The sequence below is a fragment of the Heteronotia binoei genome, chromosome 12 (assembly GCF_032191835.1).
Source record: "Heteronotia binoei isolate CCM8104 ecotype False Entrance Well chromosome 12, APGP_CSIRO_Hbin_v1, whole genome shotgun sequence".
Classification (NCBI taxonomy): domain Eukaryota; kingdom Metazoa; phylum Chordata; class Lepidosauria; order Squamata; family Gekkonidae; genus Heteronotia; species Heteronotia binoei.
In genome coordinates this window covers 29688767-29708552 of record NC_083234.1, presented here as the reverse complement: position 1 = coordinate 29708552, position 19786 = coordinate 29688767, and the positions used below count along the sequence as shown (strand labels likewise).

The 19786-nt window shown below is 42.6% G+C and overlaps 1 protein-coding gene across 2 annotated transcripts in view; it reads left to right on the top strand.

Moving 5' to 3' along the window:
* Positions 1-18449, top strand: part of FEZ1 (fasciculation and elongation protein zeta 1) — a 62942-nt gene extending 44493 nt beyond the window's left edge. The window contains exons 4-10 of one of the 2 annotated variants that reach the window (XM_060251232.1): positions 314-400; positions 8906-9074; positions 9698-9969; positions 10945-11025; positions 14869-14944; positions 17595-17660; positions 18285-18449. In XM_060251232.1, coding sequence (XP_060107215.1) covers positions 314-400; positions 8906-9074; positions 9698-9969; positions 10945-11025; positions 14869-14944; positions 17595-17660; positions 18285-18301 — 768 coding nt within the window. In that variant the 3' untranslated portion in view covers positions 18302-18449. The remainder of the gene's footprint in view (positions 1-313; positions 401-8905; positions 9075-9697; positions 9970-10944; positions 11026-14868; positions 14945-17594; positions 17661-18284) is intronic. The other variant, XM_060251233.1, reaches the window with a different exon arrangement.
* Positions 18450-19786: the final 1337 nt, after the last annotated feature.

Here is a 19786-nt window from a genome sequence, read left to right as displayed (position 1 = left end):
GAATTTCCCACTCTATACTTCCCCCTCTCCAGTGCTTTCTTTTCTCCACTCAGGGAGAGGGCAAGCAGAACCATCAAAGCATGCTGCATGAAGGGCTTGCAATGCATCTCAAGGGATGATGATTCAATTTTGATTTTTGCAAAATGCTGTGGATCCTTTATAACGGATTCTTAGAACTCTTCTTTTTTTTTTTAAAAAATAGAATATTTGGGGAGTCTGTGCAGTAAAAGATCAGTGGAGACAAAACCGCGTCCTAAGCCCATACCAGCTACTCAATCAGAATGCGGTTGGGTTGTTTTCTTTTTCCCTTCAGATCCGTGAGAAGGAGGAAGACGAGCTTAATGAGAAGAGTGAAAATGATTCTGGTATTAACGAGGAGCCTCTACTCACAGCAGATCAGGTATATGCCATGCCCTTAAAGATGGAAATTCTAAGAAGCCATCTTTCTTCCACCACATTGTCAGGAGAATTGGCTTATCTCTGCAGCACGGTCAACATTTAGATGTTAGTTAGTAAAGCGGTTATGCTTGTCCATCGTGTCATATAAACCACCAGCTTCTTCCCTTACTCAGCATGTTTATTTTGCAGATTAATCGTAACAGTATTTGGGCAGCTAATTAATTTGGGCCATTTTAGCACTCATCAAATGTTTTAAGCATGTACAATTAATGTTCATGTGAAGTGAGTGGGATTTCCCCATGTGAGAAACATATGTAGGAAACCGATGCACAGAGGACCTTCTCCATGCAATTGGGAACCCATCAGGTGGGGAAAGCCCTATTAATTGAGGCTCTGCACTTTTATTCCAGTGACTATGAAGGGCTGTAATCCCGCTTTCCCCTTCTGTGTATTTGTTGCACGTGCATAGAACATCTGAAAAGGGCTGTTGAGTGATTTCAAATGTTGTGCTGTTGCAGGCATCAGAGAGCAAATTTAAAATCTGTACAGGTTTATTACTACTTATATCACTTTCCATTGTTTTCTTTCTGCTCCATGGCAGCTATTGTGAACATTTTGCACATGTCTTTTGCACATTTTAATATGTGGAGAAGGAGGTGTTTATTTCTATTCCTGCCTTTCTTTTGAGACTGATGTATATTCTGCTGTAGCATCTGACAGCTCATATGTGATTGAAAACAGTTTCCATGAGGGTCTGAAACAATATCGCCAAGAGAAAAAAAAGGACCATTTGAGGAATGTCTGAGAATGAATTGGTGCCATTGGTACAATGCAACTTTTTTTTACTATGCCTTAAACAGGATATTCTAAAGCACATTAATGCACATGCGCACAACCAAATTGCTGTTCTCATTTTCTGAATGCAAAGGGCAGCTCTCATGGCATAAATTATTAATCATTGTTGAAGTTTATGGTACACATCTCTGCTGCTCTTTGAGCCTTGAAGTTCTATCTAGGGAAGCTTCAATAGAGTTTGAGTAACACTGAAGCTGGTGTTTTGCCAAAGTAAAGGATTTCAAGACTGTGCTCCTAATGAAATGTTACAGCTCCAACTCATCCCTGCTAGCATCTCTGTCAACACTGCCAATCATATCCTACTTGTTTGATTAATTGTTAATAATTTTTTTTATCACATCATCTTCTCTTGGTCTCTTGAGCTACTCCTCTGTATCCAATAGCATAATCATAGTACAATCCTGAAATGATAAACAAATTTGGAAAGGGTGTGTGGGGGTAATCATTAATAACCCCTTGTTTTAAGAATGTCCATTCAGCTTCCAAAAGATATCTCTGTTTTGGAACCTAAATTGTCTCCTGGCATCAATTAATACACTTATTATCACTGGTGACATTCCCAGTTCCCAATCCCATTTACAAGGTAACTTTAGCAATCCAGATCCATTCCATATATCCTATGAGACTGGGCCTCTTTAATGCACTACATTTTTGTTGTTTTTTTCTGAAGTCAAAGGTCAGGACCTCAGAAATATGTTTTTGCAAAAGGTGAACTTTCCAGTCAACATCATGATCCCTTCTTAGTATGACTTAATCAACATACAGTGACAGCCATCATATACCCCTTTGAATGAAACTATCAGTGGACATTTGGTAGAGAAGAGACCACTGGCCATTTCTAGTGCAACATCATCAGATGTGGTTGTGCATTCCATCACCTCTTATGTTTTTAAAGACAATTTGTACCTTCCTTATTATTGAAAATCATAGTTTGGCTTTACATCAATACCAACAGACTATAGCTTGTGCCAGGTTTGTACAAATCCAAACTGCAGCTAGTTTGCAATCTTAATTTGTAGGCAAAGCCTTAGTTTATTGGTTTGGATATATCACATAATGTTGGAATGCAAGCTATGCACATTCCAGCCATTATATAGTTAACTGTTTGTTTACCTGATAGAGGAAGTGATGTATTGTGACCTAAACTCAATTGTGGGATGGTTCTTACTTTGCCCGCGAAAGTTGTGAACACAACATTGGTTAGAGAGGATGTTAGGTGTGAAATGCTTTGATCTTGTATGCAAGGTTTATTGCTCTTCTTCCTGGCGAAATGCTTTTTGGGGAGAAGAACAGTGAAGACAAAGAAGTAGCCATGTAGATAAGACGTAGATAGAACTAGCTGGTAAGCTAGATTGTTTTCTGTTTTATCCCAAGTACCCTATCCTGATGTTTTCTAGTAAACTTTATTTCTTTTGTTAAGCTTAAGCCTCGACTCCAATTACTGCCACTCCAAACCTCTGAATTTAGCATGTATTCCCTAACATTTTGGTAGCAGATGATAAAAGATTCCAACACATAACAGCAAACTGTAGGTAGTGCTAAACTGGAAGTTGCTAACTGCAGACTTGCGTAGCCTCTGTTTGCCTTGGGGCCATGCAGGGAAGACAGAGTGAATTTAACCCATTCACTTCTGTTGACTTTTGATATTTGAAACTAGGTTTCTTGCTTTGTTGTTAGCACTGTAAAAGGAGAGGAAAGCAAGTTTTTAAAATTCATTTTTTCTTTTAAAAGGGCAGATTTCTAGTGCCCAATGCACACTTCCTTGTCTCTATGCATAACTAGCAGCAAAAACAAAATTGTGCATGTGAAAAAGCTTTCTTGAGCCACATCAGGATAACCTGTGCCTCTGAGTTTCTGTTAGAATCTAAAAATTATGAATGTTTGGTGTACAAATGAGATTTTACATTAGTTGGATAATATTAGATTTATGGGTAGGTCTTCTGCATAACACTGGCCTTAGAATCCTTTGCTATCTGCCTTGCATAGAATCCCCAGCCTTTGGCCCATTGAGACCATCTCTTTCTTCTCTCAGGTTATGGTGTGAATCAGTCATTAATGTGTGAAGCTTATTCCACACTGAGCAGCTCTTGGCTGCACCTGTGAATTTCTCTTGGTTTCCATGGCAATGATCCCCAGTTCATTGAGCTGCTACAGAACTACACCACTTCAAGTGGCATTTCTTTTTTTTTTTGCAGTGAGTGTTTTTGGATTATTATTTGTAGGGAGATAAGATAGTTGGCTTGATAAAAGACAGAAATTAATTGGTGACACTTTTTCTCCCTTTTTCCTGTAAGGCATTGTAACTTTTAAATTCAGTTTTGAGAAGGATGTGAGTCCCCTTGTGGCAAATAAGGTCTCATCATTTCTGAAGATGACCTTGGTCAGCTTTCTGAAATTCTGGGTATAATCTCTTTGTGGTTGCTATGTATATTATGTAGAAGTTTATATCCATCATTGAGCAAGGCTTACAATGTGCGAAGATACAAAATTCCAAAATTAAATATTAAAACCATGTAAATAAATGTCTAACAATTATTCAAGGGTGGTTGTACTTTTAGAAAATATTATTAAGAACATCCCATTGTACATTTAAGACCACTCACTATTTTTAGAGCATGAACTTTTAAACCCTATGATTTACTACATCAATTACACTATATTTTGATAAAATAGGGATTAGTTTACAAAAGCTCATAGTGTCTAAATAAAAACATTAGTTAATCTCAAAGATGGAATAGGATTTTCTTATTAAAGCAATTGTACCATTAATTTTTTAAAAATTGTTAATTAATTGCCCCCTAAGGAAGCCTGCATGTTATTAATTTTAATAAATCAATAATAAAAATGTCAGGCATAAATATTATATACAGTATACAAAGTGGAGGGCCTTTGGCTGTCTTTGGATTCAGTGTCTGACAACTTCAGCCGGCTGTCTCCAGCCAATGTCAACAGGATCTTGGATGCTGTTAGGCCTACCACGTGCCTCTTGGATCTGTGTCCCTCATGGTTGGATAAAGCCTGTGGTGAGGAACTATGGGGCTCTCTGACGGACATTATCAACCTGTCCCTGGGTTTGGGTTTGAAAGAGACTGTGGTAATACTGCTTTTGAAAAAACCATCCCTGTATGCTCTAGATACTTCCAATTACTGCCCAGTTTCGAATTTATCATTTCTGGGCAAGGTAACTGAGACGGTAGCAGCTGAGCAGCTCCAGCATTTCCTGGATGACACACTGGCACTTGACCCATTGCTATCCGATTTCTTCCCTCGCCATGGGATGGAGTCAGCATTGGTCACCCTCGTGGACAATTTACATAGGCAGCTGGACTGAGTTGGGTTGGTGATTCTGAGTCTGTTAGACCTAACAGCAGCATTCAACATAGTCAACCATGATCTGTTGACCCAGTCTTGATGACATAGGAGTTCGTGGGGTAGTCTTACAGTGGCTTTCCTCATACCTCCGAGGTAAGGGACAGAGGGTAGTGCTAGGGGGGAGGGTGTCAGCTAGGTTCCCCTTAACATGTGGGGTTAAGTTATACCCAGAATTAAACTTTGTTAGTCTTAAAGGTCCCACTGGACTCAAACTTTGTTCTGTAGCTTCAGACCAACACAGCTGTCCATTTGAAGCATAAACTTTTTTTGTCTCACAGATATTAAAGTTGATGAAGGCAGGAATATTCACACAAAGTCCGATTTCCTTCCTTATTCACTGGCTAGAGTCCTCTGCCCCCCATCTTTTCAGGAACTACTTCCCTCAGACTTGTTAGGGATGGGCTAGCTTCCAATTTCCCTAACTCAGGATCTTTCTTGATCCTCACACTGTCTGCTTTGCTCTCCCACTGTTAACTGTTAACCCTCAACTGCGTTTCCTAACTGACTCTCTCAATGGAAGAATTCCATTTGAATCCCCTGTCACTCAAGGTTCTCAGACCAGGTTAAGCCTTAACCATTTGCCATCTGTCACAGAGAGCCAGTTTGGTGTAGTGGTTAAGTGTGCGGACTCTTATCTGGGAGAACCGGGTTTGATTCCCCACTTGCAGCTGCTAGAATGGCCTTAGGTCAGCCTTAGCTCTTGCAGAGTTGTCCTTGAAAGGCCCGCTTCTGTGAAAGTTCTTTCAGCCCCACTGACCTCACAGAGTGTTTGTTGTGGGAGAGGAAGGTTAAGGAGATCGCGATTCAGTGAAGGGCGGGATTTAAATCCAATATAATCTTCTTCTGTGGAGAGTAAGTAAAGATAGCATTAATGTTTTGAGACTCCTGGAAGCTCAGTCATGGTTTCTGGTTTCTGTTTGTTACTCTGTGGAACTATGCATGCTTCCTGCTTTTTTTGTACTTCGTTTCTCATAATAAATGGAGAGTGCTGTGGCTGAATCAGTACCACATCTCTTCAGGCAGGATGAAACAAACAACAGCATGGCAAGGTTTGCCTACTTGCTTGGTATTTTGAAATTTGTGCAAAATATGTATAAGAGAGGACAAATACAGCCCAAAATCTCTCCTTTTAAAAGAGTGGCAGTGGGCAAAATACATAACTCTGAATTGGAATGAATATGATGTTGGCTTCTCCTCCAACCAGGGCAGTGATCTAGATTTCTGTGTTCATTGCTGAACCTTACTTCGTGGAGTATGTGAAGTAACCATGGTGAAAGTGTGCAGAAGGAGATTGATAAATATAGCCTGTGGAGGAAAAGCCATTTGGTCATATAAAACTTGCAAACCATAGGGTTTTTTTGGGAGGGGGGGGATCAGAATCAAGCAACAGGTTCGTGTTCCTCTAATTCCTCTGGAAAACCTCATTTTTAGTTTTTGTAACATCTGAATAGGCAGACTTAGCGTTAAAAACTGTAGTTCAAAATGAGTTATTATTCTGTTTTGGAGGGGAAGGTGGCAACTTTAGTTTACTTATTTATAAGTTATTGGACACTATGGGTGGATTAAAGGGGAATTTGAAAGGAAAGCCAAAAATGGAGAAAGGATCATGTGAACCTTGTGGAGGATGTGGAGGATTCATAAATCATGTGGAGGATTGCATAAATCAAGTCATACATCATCCAAAACTCTGATCCACATTAATTGTGAAGCTTAGAACTGCCCACAAAATGTGTAATCTGCTTCCATCATGGAAAGATACAAAGAGGAGAATGCCTCTGAAAATGTGCATGTAACTGTGTCCTTCTTTCACATACCTGCAGTAGGGACAGGATTTTCCAAGTGTTCCAGAGCTCTGGGGGCCTCTGTTTAGTAATCAGGATTCAAATGCTGTGGTTTGGGGTGGTCTATGTAAACAGGGAAGTTTTCATTTGTGAACAGGGTGCAGTTTACAATGTGGTGACAGTGCCTGGTATTCTGTGCCTATACCAATCGCTATGTGCTGACTGATAGTAATCATGCTTCAAAGCTGCAAAAATGTTTCAACACCTACTTGCTAGAGAGGCTTAAAGGTGGCTTTGCACATTTCCTCTGAAACATCACAGTATATTCATGATGGGATGTAGTAAAGGGATCTTATAACACTAAGCATCTTATAACACTTAAAAGATTTAAAGTCAGTAAATACCAGTTCATTGTTCATTAGGGGCTTCTTTTGTGTCCTAATAGTATGCATTTTATTGCAGTGTTTCCTCAGTTTTTAACACTGAATTCTAATTCTTTAAGACAAGCAGAGAAGAAAACACATCAGATCCTGAAAACTTTTAGACATTTATCTGAACATTACATTTAATTATTGTTTAAGAATGTGTACACGGTGATCTAAATAATTCATCTTCCATTAACAGTAGCTAAACTACACAGACAAAAACAAGGAAAGAGAGTTTGCTTGAATTACTCTGGAATTTATGCTTAAAATATGCTTCACCATAAAATGCACAACAGGTAACACTGGAAAGAATACTTATGGGAGAAAAATTACAGTTAACATCCCATTTTAGCCCCTTTCAAGTGTTTTGAAAGTGCGCAGAGTTGCTATTGTTGGGGACGGGGTTAGACTGAGATGGCACTTGCAACCTCCACCCTATTGGATGGCTTAGGGCATGTGATCTGTTATGCAGGGCTGCTAGGAGCCACTGTTGGCACCCAGACAAAAATCCCCCTAGACCTCACCCCATTCAGAAGAACAAACGCAACTGCTTGATCAGAGCCAGGCATGTTGCATCTCATCTATCTATCTATCTATCTATCTATCTATCTATCTATCTATCTATCTATCTATCTATCTATCTATCTATCATCTATCTATCTATCTATCTATCTATCTATCTATCTATCTATCTATCTATCTATCTATCTATCTATCTATCTATCTATCATCATCCATCAATCATCATCCATCAATCATCAATCATCTATCATCTATCTATCATCTGTCAGTGATCTGTCTATCTATTTTAAATGACTTAACAAGGCTCTAGTGGGCTCTAGCCCATGAATGCTTATGATAAAATAAAAACTCACTAGACCAGGGGTGGCCAACGGTAGCTCTCCAGATGTTTTTTGCCTACAACTCCCATCAGCCCCAGCCAGCATAGTCAATTGCTGGGGCTGATGGGAATTGTAGGCAAAAAAACATCTGGAGAGCTACCGTTGGCCACCCCTGCACTAGACTGTAAGGTGCCATGAGGCAGAATATGGGTCTTTTTTCACCCAGCCACCAGAGGGAGCATTTTCATGCAGTGAAAGGGTTTTAACCACAGGGCATGTAGGTCAGCTGCCCCAGAAAAAGTAGAGGAGCCAGTTGGTTTGTCGGCTGCCTTGCATACACTCGCCCCATCTATCCAGAAGAGCAGTGGTGGTGGTAGTGGTAGCAGTGATTCTGGGGTCCCTTCCCACCCTGGATTTTCTCCCCAGGTCCCCAGAATCACTCCAACCACCCCAATGGCATGTCAGACTCCTCCACCCCCAGTGCCACAAACCTGACCCATGCCACTCCTCCAACCAGGTAGTTTCTTAGGGCCAGAGGATATGTTGGGAGTTCCAGTGGCAGACCTGCAGTGGCTTCTGTCATTTGAAGCCTTCCCAGTGCTAGCTTTTAAGACCAGGAATGGCTGTGTTAAAACTGTATCCAAGTTAAGCCTATGGCAATTCATTTTTATAAATGAACAGTTGTCAACTTTACCCCTAGATGGGGGTCATTCCAATGTTTTCCATTTGACCTTCCTAGCTCCATACTCATCGTGTGTGTGTCAATCAAGCATGAAATCGTTTTTACATCTTGGTACTATTTTGTCCCCCCTTCTCAGTGTTTCTCCTTGCAGTTGAAAGGTCTGCTGCAATTTCCCTCCCATGCTTAGGTACCTGAAAGCCTCTTACTTAATAGGGTCTGAGAAAAATATGTCCTGACTTTAATATCCTCCCATCAGTCACAATTTGCAACAGCTGAGCTGAATGTTTTCCTGCTGCTGTTTTAAATCTCCATTTGGAAGAACGCTCTGACGTTTTTGGTTGAATAATGTATGCGGGGTGATATTCCTGGAGGTTTACTTACACCATGAAGCTTTTTCAGAAGGGGATGCTTCGGAGCTGTTGGGACGGTCCGCCGCACACTTTGCACCAGCGCTCTTGGCAGGTGGCGTCTCCATGGTAACATCCATGGTTTCTTTGCATTGAAGCTGGATCATTCTTACATGATTTGATGCTACTGTTCTTTTAACAGGTGATTGAAGAAATCGAGGAGATGATGCAGAACTCGCCAGACCCCGAAGAGGAAGAAGAGATTTTGGAGGACGATGATGGTGGAGAAACCAGCAGTCAGGCTGATTCAGTCCTTCTGCAAGAGATGCAGGCTTTGTCACAGACCCTCAACAATAATTGGTCCTGTGAAGGTGAGGACATGGGAGAGAGTTTCTCAGGGTCCATTTAAAAATAATGGCCCAATCAGTTGGTCCAGTGCTTCTCTATTGTTGTACATGTTACTGGGTCTTGTTTTGTACCAGCCCCTCTTTGTTAACCTTCCCCCTCATGCCGCCATCCTCACCTTTCCATTGTGTCTGTAAATTAGGCCTATAAATTAGTCTAGTACATCTGATGAAGTGATCTTAGTCTCAAAAGGTTATGCTGGAATAAATTTAAATTTAGTTTTTAAGACGCCAGTGGACGCCTGTTTAATAATGATGGTTTGTATCCAAAAGGTAATCTAATGCAGACCCCCCCACCCCTTCCTACCAATGCCCAGAAAACACCTATGGAGAACAAATGAAAAAAAAGTTCAGTTGGATCCAGTGATTCATCACTAAGGACCCACATGGTTATTAACCATGTAGTCAGTGGAGAAAATGGCTGTTTTGGAAGGTGGACTCTGACAATAGACCCCATTGAAGTCCCTTCACTCTCCTCCTCACCTTCCTCAGGCTCCACCTGCCAAGTCCCCGTGTATTTCACAACATGGAGTTGAGAACTCTTGTGATGGGCCTAGCAGACAATGTTTTTCTCTTCTGGTTCTTCAAAGGCTTGGGGCATATGTCTGATGTGGAGCTCCTGGAGCTGCTGGATCGTGTCAAAGGTGCCATCCGCGACTACTCGGAGGAGCTGGTGCAACAGCTGGCTCGCCGGGATGAGCTGGAGTTTGAGAAGGAAGTGAAGAACTCCTTCATCACGGTGCTGATCGAAGTCCAGAACAAGCAGAAGGAGCACAGAGAGCTTATGAAAAGGAGGAGGAAAGAGAAAGGGCTCAGCCTGCAGAGCAGCCGAATAGAAAGGGCAACCCAGATGCCTCTGAAGGTGGGCGAGAAATCCCAACATTCCTTCCATAAGAAAGTAGAGTTGCTGGGCTTTGCTCAGAAGTGAGGATTTTATGGCTGTTTTGGCAAGGCTTGATTCAGCCAGAGGCTCTTTCAGTGTAAGTTTGTGTGTTGTGTTCTCTCAGTACTCTACAAGCCAATAGAAACACAGTAAGTGCTGTGTAGATACCCAGTAATAGGGTAGTGCTGAGCTGGTTTCAGGCTTCTGTAGTCTCTTTTTTAAAAAAACTAGAATCTTTACGGTCTAAAAATGTACTCTAAATTCACAGATACAGCTCCTGGTATGCTCCTAGTATTGACGGATAAGGCATAACTGATCTGTTCTAAATGATTTTGGGCTTGCACTCTTGCTAAGAACTTAAGAAGTGCCTGGTAGGATTGGATCAAAGTCTGCCTGGTCCACACTGTTCTTGGCAAGACTCCAAGGGACCTGCAAATTTCAGGTGGTCCACAAACTGGCTTGCGTCCTCCTACTACCACTTGTCTTATCTTCTGCCCATCTAATTGTTATGGTATTCCCACCTTTATTCTGAGAAATATTTGCAATTTAATTACATTCACATAGCTGATACGGTTTGCCGGCTGCTCCTTCAGCGTACTTGTTTGGAGCCATTAATAAAAGCACTCACTGAGACAAAAGGATGATTCAGTTGTGGGTTTCTGCCAGCTTTCCATTTGGGGAGGAAGAAGTATATTGAACTTCAGAAACCATGTGATTGCATGAAGAAATGATACTGAATTTCTAATGTAGATTTCTAAAGCCAAAAGAGTTGAGGTTAGTCACAGCCTTAACATCTATGAATACACAAAAGGCATGGCATGTTGCACAAATTCTTTACCATGGATGTGGGAAACTGAAGTGAAGAGACTCTACTGCTACGTCTGATTAGACAACCCTGTAATGGAAACCAACAAAAGAAAACCCTAAAGTATTTGTTCTCTTTTTTTTGTTTAGCGGTTCAGTATGGAAGGAATCTCAAATATCCTGCAAACCAGTATCCGGCAGACATTTGGGAACTCAGTCACTGATAAGCAGGTGAGTGCAATATCCTCTGAGGGTGGAAATGCAAATTATACCAGCGTATATATTATCTCTAAACCGCAGTCCTCTGGATAGTATGACTGCAGAGAGCAATTTCAAGGGAGGGCCAGAAGGCAGGAAAAGGAGGACTTCACCTTTCCCTGTGCCTGGTTATTCACTCCAACAAAGGAATCCAGGTTGTTTCCAACTGTAATAAGAGAACAAGGATGGCCGGTAGATAGCTGGGAGGTGTTTGCAGGAGGGAATCAACGTATGGGGGAAGAATTAGCCCTCTGCTCCTGGCCACCAACCCTCCCTTGCCATTGCTCCTAGCCTTGACATGGATCAGAGTGTTTGCCTCATCATTATGATATAATTCTGCCCCATGTTGATTAGTGGCTTAGCACTGGTAACAGTGGCGTCACTGGGGTGGGTTGCACCCTGGGGCCAAGTGCGTGGGTTGCACCCTGGGGCCAAGTCGGTTGCACCCTGGGGCCAAGTGTGCCGGACTCGGAGGGAAGAGCAGCAGTCCTCGTGCGCTGCCCAGAGGTGCTAAATCCCTCGCGTTCGAACAAAGGAAGCCTCCGCCTGGAGAAGCCGAAAGATTTGGGGACGGTAACCGTCCCGAAACTTGAGGAGAGGCGCTGCTCGTCCTGCAAACTACTTCTTCCATCAGTCCGTCCCTCCCAAGGCGCTGGCGGCGGCGCGGGCTTGTGCAAGACCAGTTGCTAGCCGAGAGCGGCGGCTGGGGGAGCTCAGCGCACCTGGCGAGAACCAGCGAGAAAGAAGCCCGCTTCGGGTCCTCGTCGCCTGCCCCCTCCTCCCCCGCCGCCAGCAGCAGCGCCTGCGGTGCGGAGTCTTCAGCACTGGCGCTCATGCGCACTGCCGGCAATGCTCCTGCGCTACCCCTCACCCGCTCCTCCTCTTGCTGCTGCGAGCGCGCCCGATGCCGCCTGTTTTCCTCCTGCGTGAGGGACTCCCTCGCTCTCTGCCTGCCTGCCCCCTTCCCTTCCCTCCTGCGTCCCGCGCGTCTAAAGCCTCCTTTCCCTCGCTGGTTGGCTCGCAACGTCCTCCCTTCCCTGGTTTGCCTGCTCGCCCTCTGATGCCTGCCTGCGGAGAGCTGCGCTTTCCTCTTCCCTCCCGGCCTTCTCTCGCTTCGCCACTGCCTTGAAAGAGCCTCCCCGCGTCTCCCGCCAATAAAGACTGTGATTGCTTGCCGCCTGCTGCCTTCAAAGAGCCCTAGGGGGCCAATGAGAATGCTCTGGGGGGGGGGGGCAATGGCCCCCTTGGCCCTGCCCTAGTGACGCCTCTGACTGGTAATAAATTCTTGCTACCTGAGTCGGATCACAGCCTGCTCTGGGGTCCCAGCAACAACTGAATTACCTTGGAGTTTTTGTACCCTTCTTGCCCAGGGCTACTTATATTCTGTAGCTAGACTAATCTTCAGACCTGAAGATTAGCTAGACTAATCTTCAGACCTGCTGACCTGGAGGCAAACACCTCTGATGTTTAGGCTGCCACAGAGGAAAACCAAAATGACACCCCACCAAGGGCAGCCAATGCCTGGGGACCAGGAGGACCATATTTTGCTTTTAAGGAAACTGTTATCTTCAGAATTAAGTCATGCTTGTGTAAAGTGTCTTGTTGGACTCCTGGACTTCAGTTTTGCAGTTGTCGTTATTGTTCTTTGAGAACCAGATGTGTTTTCTTTTAGTTGGTTGTTTGAGGGAAACCTCCATCTTTCCAAGAAAAATAGTCCACTTGGTTCTTCCAATAAAAAAGGGTTTAAAGTGAGAAGCTCAAGTGGGTAGGTCCTATAGTACCTAAGTGATGATAATGAAGGCACTGAGCATGCTTGAGTCAGGGTACTGGTTGTTCATAATTAGGCATTAACATAGCAAAGGCCCGTTATCCTACAGCCACCTGCCTAATCTTTGATAGTGAAAGAACAGAAAGAAAGGCCTCAACAGAAAACAGGTTCAAATGGGAGCTTGGAGGCCTTATAGAACAAACTGTTCCCTTGTACAGAGGATTGGGAAAGTATGTTCCTGGTCGCTCACCTCAGTCAATAGTCTGGGCTCTGTAATTCTAGATCTGCTGAAGTTTCCCAGTAATCGTTAAAAATGGCGCCACATGTTGCAGTAATCAAGCATAAACATAACCAGAATCTGGATAACTTTGGCAAGACCATTTCTATTACAAAGCTCTGCAGCTGATGCAGTCAAGAAAAAGCACTTTGTGCAACACTTACTTCTTGAGCATCAAACAACATGGTTGTATCCAGAGCCCCCGCAAACTACAAACATGGTCCTTAAGGGGGAAGTGTGACCCCCATCCAGAGCAGAAGAAACACCACCTTATTAGGCTAAATAGAATTGGATGTCATCTTCTTGTTGATCACAGCTCACCCCAGAACTTCAGATGATCTCCCCCAGTGGTTTCATGTGGATGTTTAAGAAGGGCGGGTCAGTCCAGTCCCATGGAACCCCATGGTATTAACTGCTTGAGGCTGATCAACAGTCCCCCAACACTCACTGCTGGAACTCCCTAGACAGCTAGAATCATAATCACTGGAGGGTGGTTCTGCTGCATTGTACCTTAGAAAAGAATCAGCAAATTTAGTCTCCCTCAGACTCTCTCCTGTTATAGATTACCCATCTGGGCAATCAAAGTGGCATCAGTCCCAAAACTGAACTGAACTGGAAGCCAAATGGAAATAGTTATGGATAGTATCATCCAAGAATGCCTGAAGCTGAACTGCCACCATCTGCACAAGCAACTTCTTGGTTTGCATCCTTGCTCTATCCTAGTAACTAACTCTTTGGAGTTTCAAATTTTGATCAGTTCATTGGCATGATTGATTAATGTGGATTCTCAAAGCACCTGTTGCCAATGTACTTGTTTGGCCCTCCCTAGACAACACAAGTGCTAAACAGGTAAAAATGTGTGAAATCTTGGTTGAAAAATACTAGCAAAACAAGAAGAGCCCACGTGGGTCTAACCAAAAGTCCATTTAGGTCAGATTCAAAGGCCGGCGTTGCTGGGTAGCTACCGTCCTTCCCTGCTGCTTGCCGCACTTGCCTTTGCAAGCATTATCATATTTTTTCTGGGCAACACTACAGCAGGCAACAGTAGTTATGCTGGGATGAGGAGACCAAGCAGGGGAGAATGCAGTTGCGTGGATGGCCCATGCCCCAGCAGCCACCACTGTTTGCTTTCTGAGTAAGATAACAGTGGTAGTAATCAATAGCAGTGTTCACATGCCTTCTTCTGGAATCAGGTAAGGGGCAGGGAGCTACTGGAATGCTTACTGCCTCTTTCCAGCCTGGAGATGGCACTGACCCAGTCTACTGTTTTGTTACCATGTGCATGGTAGCTGAGTGTTAATTTTGATGTGCCTTGCAGCTGAGTTCCAATTTGGAAAAGGGCTTCATAGGTGTAGTACCAACATTATAGTGTTGCACATCTATAGTGGTAGTGTGGGCAAGTCTTGTGTTAATTTTGATGTGCCTTGCAGCTGAGTTCCAATTTGGAAAAGAGCTTCATAGGTGTAGTACCAACATTATAGTGTTGCACATCTATAGTGGTAGTGTGGGCAAGTCTTGCGAACACTGTAGCATATGTCTACATGCTGAAGACACTCCATAAAGGTTTGTTCATTAGAACATTAAAAGTTGTGAATGAAGATGTTAGAAGTTTGTTATCTGGACACATTCACCAGCTGGCTTTTAGCGCCCTGCTAAAAAATGGTTCTGTGAATTGCCTTTATTTGTGTGCAATAGAGGTGTTTGTTGCTGATTTCTGTTCCTCCCAGAAGGAATGGGGAACTTGGTAACTGCTCCTGTCATCCCTTTCCAGTATTTGAATACAGTTATTCCATATGAGAAGAAAGGTGCGCCTCCTTCAGTTGAAGACTTACAGATGCTTACAAACAGTAAGTTGGTTGCCTGCTATGTTGAATGTAGTGAGAATGCAACTTCAACCTGTTCCCTTGGCAGTAGAAGTATGTTAGAATCTTTGAGAGACCCAGCATAACAGATCCTTGAACTTTCTCAAGGTGGAGACAGCAGTGGATAACATTTTGAAAGGTAGTGGTGGGGTAATGAGTGGGTTTGAAGAAATCAGCTCCCAGGCAAGCTGCATTGCTGTTTTGAGTGCATCTGGAAGATGAATTGACCACCTGAGCTGGTACATTGGAGAGCCAGTTTGGTGTAGTGGTTAAGTGTGCGGACTCTTATCTGGGAGAACCGGGTTTGATTCCCCACTCCTCCACTTGCACCTGCTAGCATGGCCTTGGGTCAGCCATAGCTCTGGCAGAGGTTGTCCTTGAAAGGGCAGCTGCTGTGAGAGCCCTCTCCAGCCCCACCCACCTCACAGGGTGTTTGTTGTGGGGGAGGAAGGTAAAGGAGATTGTGAGCCGCTCTGAGACTCTTCGGAGTGGAGGGCGGGATATAAATCCAATATCTTCTTCTTCTTCTACATTGCAATATGGCCAATATTAAGTGAAATCCAGCATTGTGTATGTATTTCCAGAAAGACATAATTGGCCCAGATTTTTGGTAGGCACCTGTACCCTCTCACTCAAGATTTGAAATACAGTAGGTCAATTCATTCCACTCCTATGTGTTTTTTGCCTCCCCCCCAAAAAATATAGAACTTTTTTTTGAGAGAGGCCCACCAAAGCTGCAGATCTTCTGGGGACTTCTTTTAAAAAAGAAAATGAATGTTGTTGCTTTTGTTGCTGTCATGAAGTAATGTGGTTCCTTTTGATCCTTTGACAATTCTGTTGTAACTTTGAAAAAAAATCTGGTTTGCTGTCTTCGTTTTGATTTTTTAAAAAAGGGATCTACATTTTAGATAATAGGCATGTGACTGTATATCCTATACTTATGCTATCTCCAGTATGCCTTGTCTACCTTAGGCATGGACATTTCCATGGCTTTTATAAGCAGCATATTCCATTATTAAACTGGAATTCTTAATGTTTATGTACCCTTCTGAAGAAACTTATTCATTCTTGTTGTGTTAAAATGGTTTGATCTCATTTTCCCTTCAGGTATTTTTTAAAATGATTGCAAATTATCATCCTTCTTATCTTTTCTTCAGCTACTGTACTCTGGGAACAGAGTTCTAATGGAGGATGCTTACAATACCCAATTTGCATAAATCTGGGTTTGAATTGTATTCCAACATTATCAGAGATGTAATTCTAGGAGTGGGGCAAAATGGAGCCTATACATTGAGGGTATAAATGCTAGGCTCTTTCAAGTTAATATTTTGTAGTGACTAGCCATTCTGTTTAGAAATTCCTATGAATTGTTGCCAGTTTTATCTTTATGTATCTGCTCTGAAATTGCTGCGCTCCGTTTTCTGGGCAGCACTTAAATATCCAAGTTTTTGCCCTCAAAATTCTGCATGTTATGGAACAGTTCGTAGCTTCAAAGAGATTTCATAAACATCAAAGTTTGTTGGCTGGATAATTTAGCCTCTAACTCTGACTGAACAATTTGAGGAACAAAAATTGAAAGGTTGAGATGTTGTGACAGGCCCTTGTGCATTCTGGGAGAATCGTCAGTCTCCTTCTGAGTCTCCATGGCAACCATGTTTTGAACTAGCTGGAACAAATACTGGCTCAGTCCTCCTGAATAGAGCGCAGTGCTATGAATGGCTGTTTTGTGCACATAAAGAGTTTTGTGCAAGTGACAATTTTTGTCTCAAGGCAAAGCCTTGACAAAGAGGTTACTAGGGATAAATTTGTGTGCTTTTTTTCCTTTTTTGCCCAATTAACTGGTGTGCAAAGCTACATCAGACAGTGATGCAAACATAAGATATATTTAGATGAGATCAGTTACTGAGCTGGAAGAAGTGTTCCTGAATAACATTCAAAGACCAGCCAGCTCTTCCAAAGACAGTCTCTTGAAACTTTGGTATCCAAGTTGTTGCCAACAGAGCATGAGGTAATGTAACTTGTATGTTTTGCTTTCCCTCATTCTGGTTAGAAGTCCCATTCCCCAGGTCTCTTTCATAATGGCTCCTTCACATATTATGGCAACATATGGAAAAATCTCTGTTTTGACCAGGACTAAATTTAACCATTGTCAGGGCTTTTTTTGTAACAGGAACTTCTTTGCATATTAGGCCACACACCCCTGATGTAGTCAATCCTCCAAGAGCTTACAGTAGACCTTGTAATAAGATCCCTGTAAGCTCTTGGAGGATTGGCTACATCAGGGGTGTGTGGCCTAATATGCAAAGGAATTCCTGCTACAAAAAAGCCCTGATTATTGTGCTGTAAACTCTTAATAGAATTACCAGATTCAATATGGCGCAGGGCTCTTTGGCCTTTGAGAGTTAGAATTCCAACAGGCACATCTATTCCTGCCATAGCGGTAGCACAGTTTGAGCAGCAGGGCTCAACCAGAACCTTGTATGAGTTTTGACTCACACAAGGACCTCCCGAGAATGCAAGTGTCCTGCTGACTTCATTGGAAGAGAAATGCCAAGTTCCCATGCTGGCGCCAAAGGATGTTGTGCTCCTTTGAATAAGCCAGTAATGATTTTCTTCTTCCAATTTCTTTCACCAGTTCTTTTTGCAATGAAGGATGACAATGAAAAAGTCCCTACGTTGCTAACTGACTACATTTTAAAAGGTAAATATGAATATCTAAGAGGTAATCCGTACAGTGTTTTCTAGTATCTCTATCACCACATTGTTACAAACCCACAACAAAGATCACATTCAAAGTTTATATAATATGTAAGCTAAGGAAAAATTCCTATAAGACTGCAAAAGTTTATAAAGTTTCCAGAGTGCAAGGTAAGTAGGTCTGTGAACAAGCAGAGATCAACATAGAGGGGAGAACAGTTGCTGCGTGGCTTACAGAAACGTCATGCAATAAACCATCTTCTACAATTCCTGACACAAACTTTGCATGGACAAGCTTTTTCTGTCTCAAAGTGGGTTATAGCTGATCGCCTCCGAGCTTTGGTTGACGAGGCGTATGGTTTTCTTGGACTGCTGTGCCAACAGATGGAAGGTGTGCTTGATGTAGCAGAATGATATTTAAAAGAACAACCCTGTCAGCCTTCTAACGTGGAGGTATTGCCCATCTGTTGTAAGGTCAGCCATTATTACCGAGAAAATTCCTTGTGGCTGCTGAGTCTGGGGCTGTTGGCTTTCAGTTTAGTTATGCCCTTGATATCAGCAAAGAAAAGTGGGGTCCGTAAAATGTCCTGACTTCTCGTCTTGCTTTCTCCATTCCTTCTTCTTCCAGTTCTCTGTCCTACCTAAGCGCTATGGCTCTGAGCATCGTGGAACCAACAGGAGACAACAAGGCCAGTGTGTAATTCCATCACAGGGACTGCATGACATAATGTAAACTTTGAATTGTGTATTTAAAGATGTATAGCATTAACCTGGATTAAACATGAGCAAAAGTTTTTCCCTTTGCTGTCCGTTTCTAGTCCTAGTAAACATTTGAATGCATGAGTGCAAGCGGGTGCTGCTCGAATCTTTCTCTCGTGCCCACCTCCGCCTTGGGGAGGCGAGTCTTTTGCCCCATGGTGTATTCTCGACCCAACTTACCCCCAAACAGCTATGAGACTAATTTGAATACTGAAATAAATATTCCTTTGATTAAACAAAAAATGTTTTCACCCTTCTTGGAGAGGTGGTCTGGTATTCAAGATCTGATTGCTGGGTTTCTTAATCTTCCAGATGAAGAGGCAACCCTCCCCCCACCAAAAAAAAATCCCAAACCAATTAAAGAAATACACCCGATTGCAAAAAATCTTTTTTGGCTGGCCCTGGATGTCATTTACTCTGTGCCATGCAGAAATAGAATAGATTTTAGAGAGAGAGAAAAGAAAACCCTTGTAGAAAAGGAATAAACTATTTAGATATATATCGGTAGTAAGCATAGAAAAAATTGAGGCTGTGTGGTTCCATACGCCTGCAGCTTTCTCATTGCTTGATTCATTTACTTCCATCTGAGTAGGTCCTTTACCTTCTTTGGCATCAGAAGGGATTTAGAAGTAAATATTGAAATCACGTGGTGGTGGAATATTAATTTGATATTGTGTGGTCCAGAACTTTGAGCATTCCCCCTCCCCTGAAGTTTAATAATACTACTTAAAGGGAAACATTGGGAGAAAAAACAGTTGTTGCCATGTTCATGAAGGCCACCAGCCAGATAGAACACTATTTTGACTGGAGCAGTGTCCTGTTGGTATGGGAATGTGAAAGTTCTTTGGCTGCATACAATTATGTATTTTGCCCCCCCCGCCTGAAGCAGCTGCTCCATATAGTACAGATGTTCAAAAAATCCTGTCCTCCGTTCAATGCATTCTGTCTCTAGGGATGCATTTTTGTGAGGAACATAATGTGTGACCTGAGCAGTAGGAATCTAGTACCAGTGGCTTCTGGGACTTTGGCTAAAAATTTTGGATCCGTATAGCTCTTGTTAACACAGTCCTCAGCTAAACAATACGTTTATAACTCAGTCTTACCTTGATGTTGGAGTAGTCATACCTGTGAGATATTTGCAGCCTCTTGATATCATAAACAGTATTGAGCTCTCGCCCTCTCTTTCCCCTTTGAGGGTTGGGCTCCACCAAGAAAAGATAAAGGAAAGGATAACATTTATGATTATCTATTGCACTGTTGAACAGTATTTACACAGTGATAAGGATGACACATGATATGGACATTTGCATTTTCTCGGCGAATGTATACAACTGATATAAGGATGTTGTTGTAAATGGTTATTGATGTGAA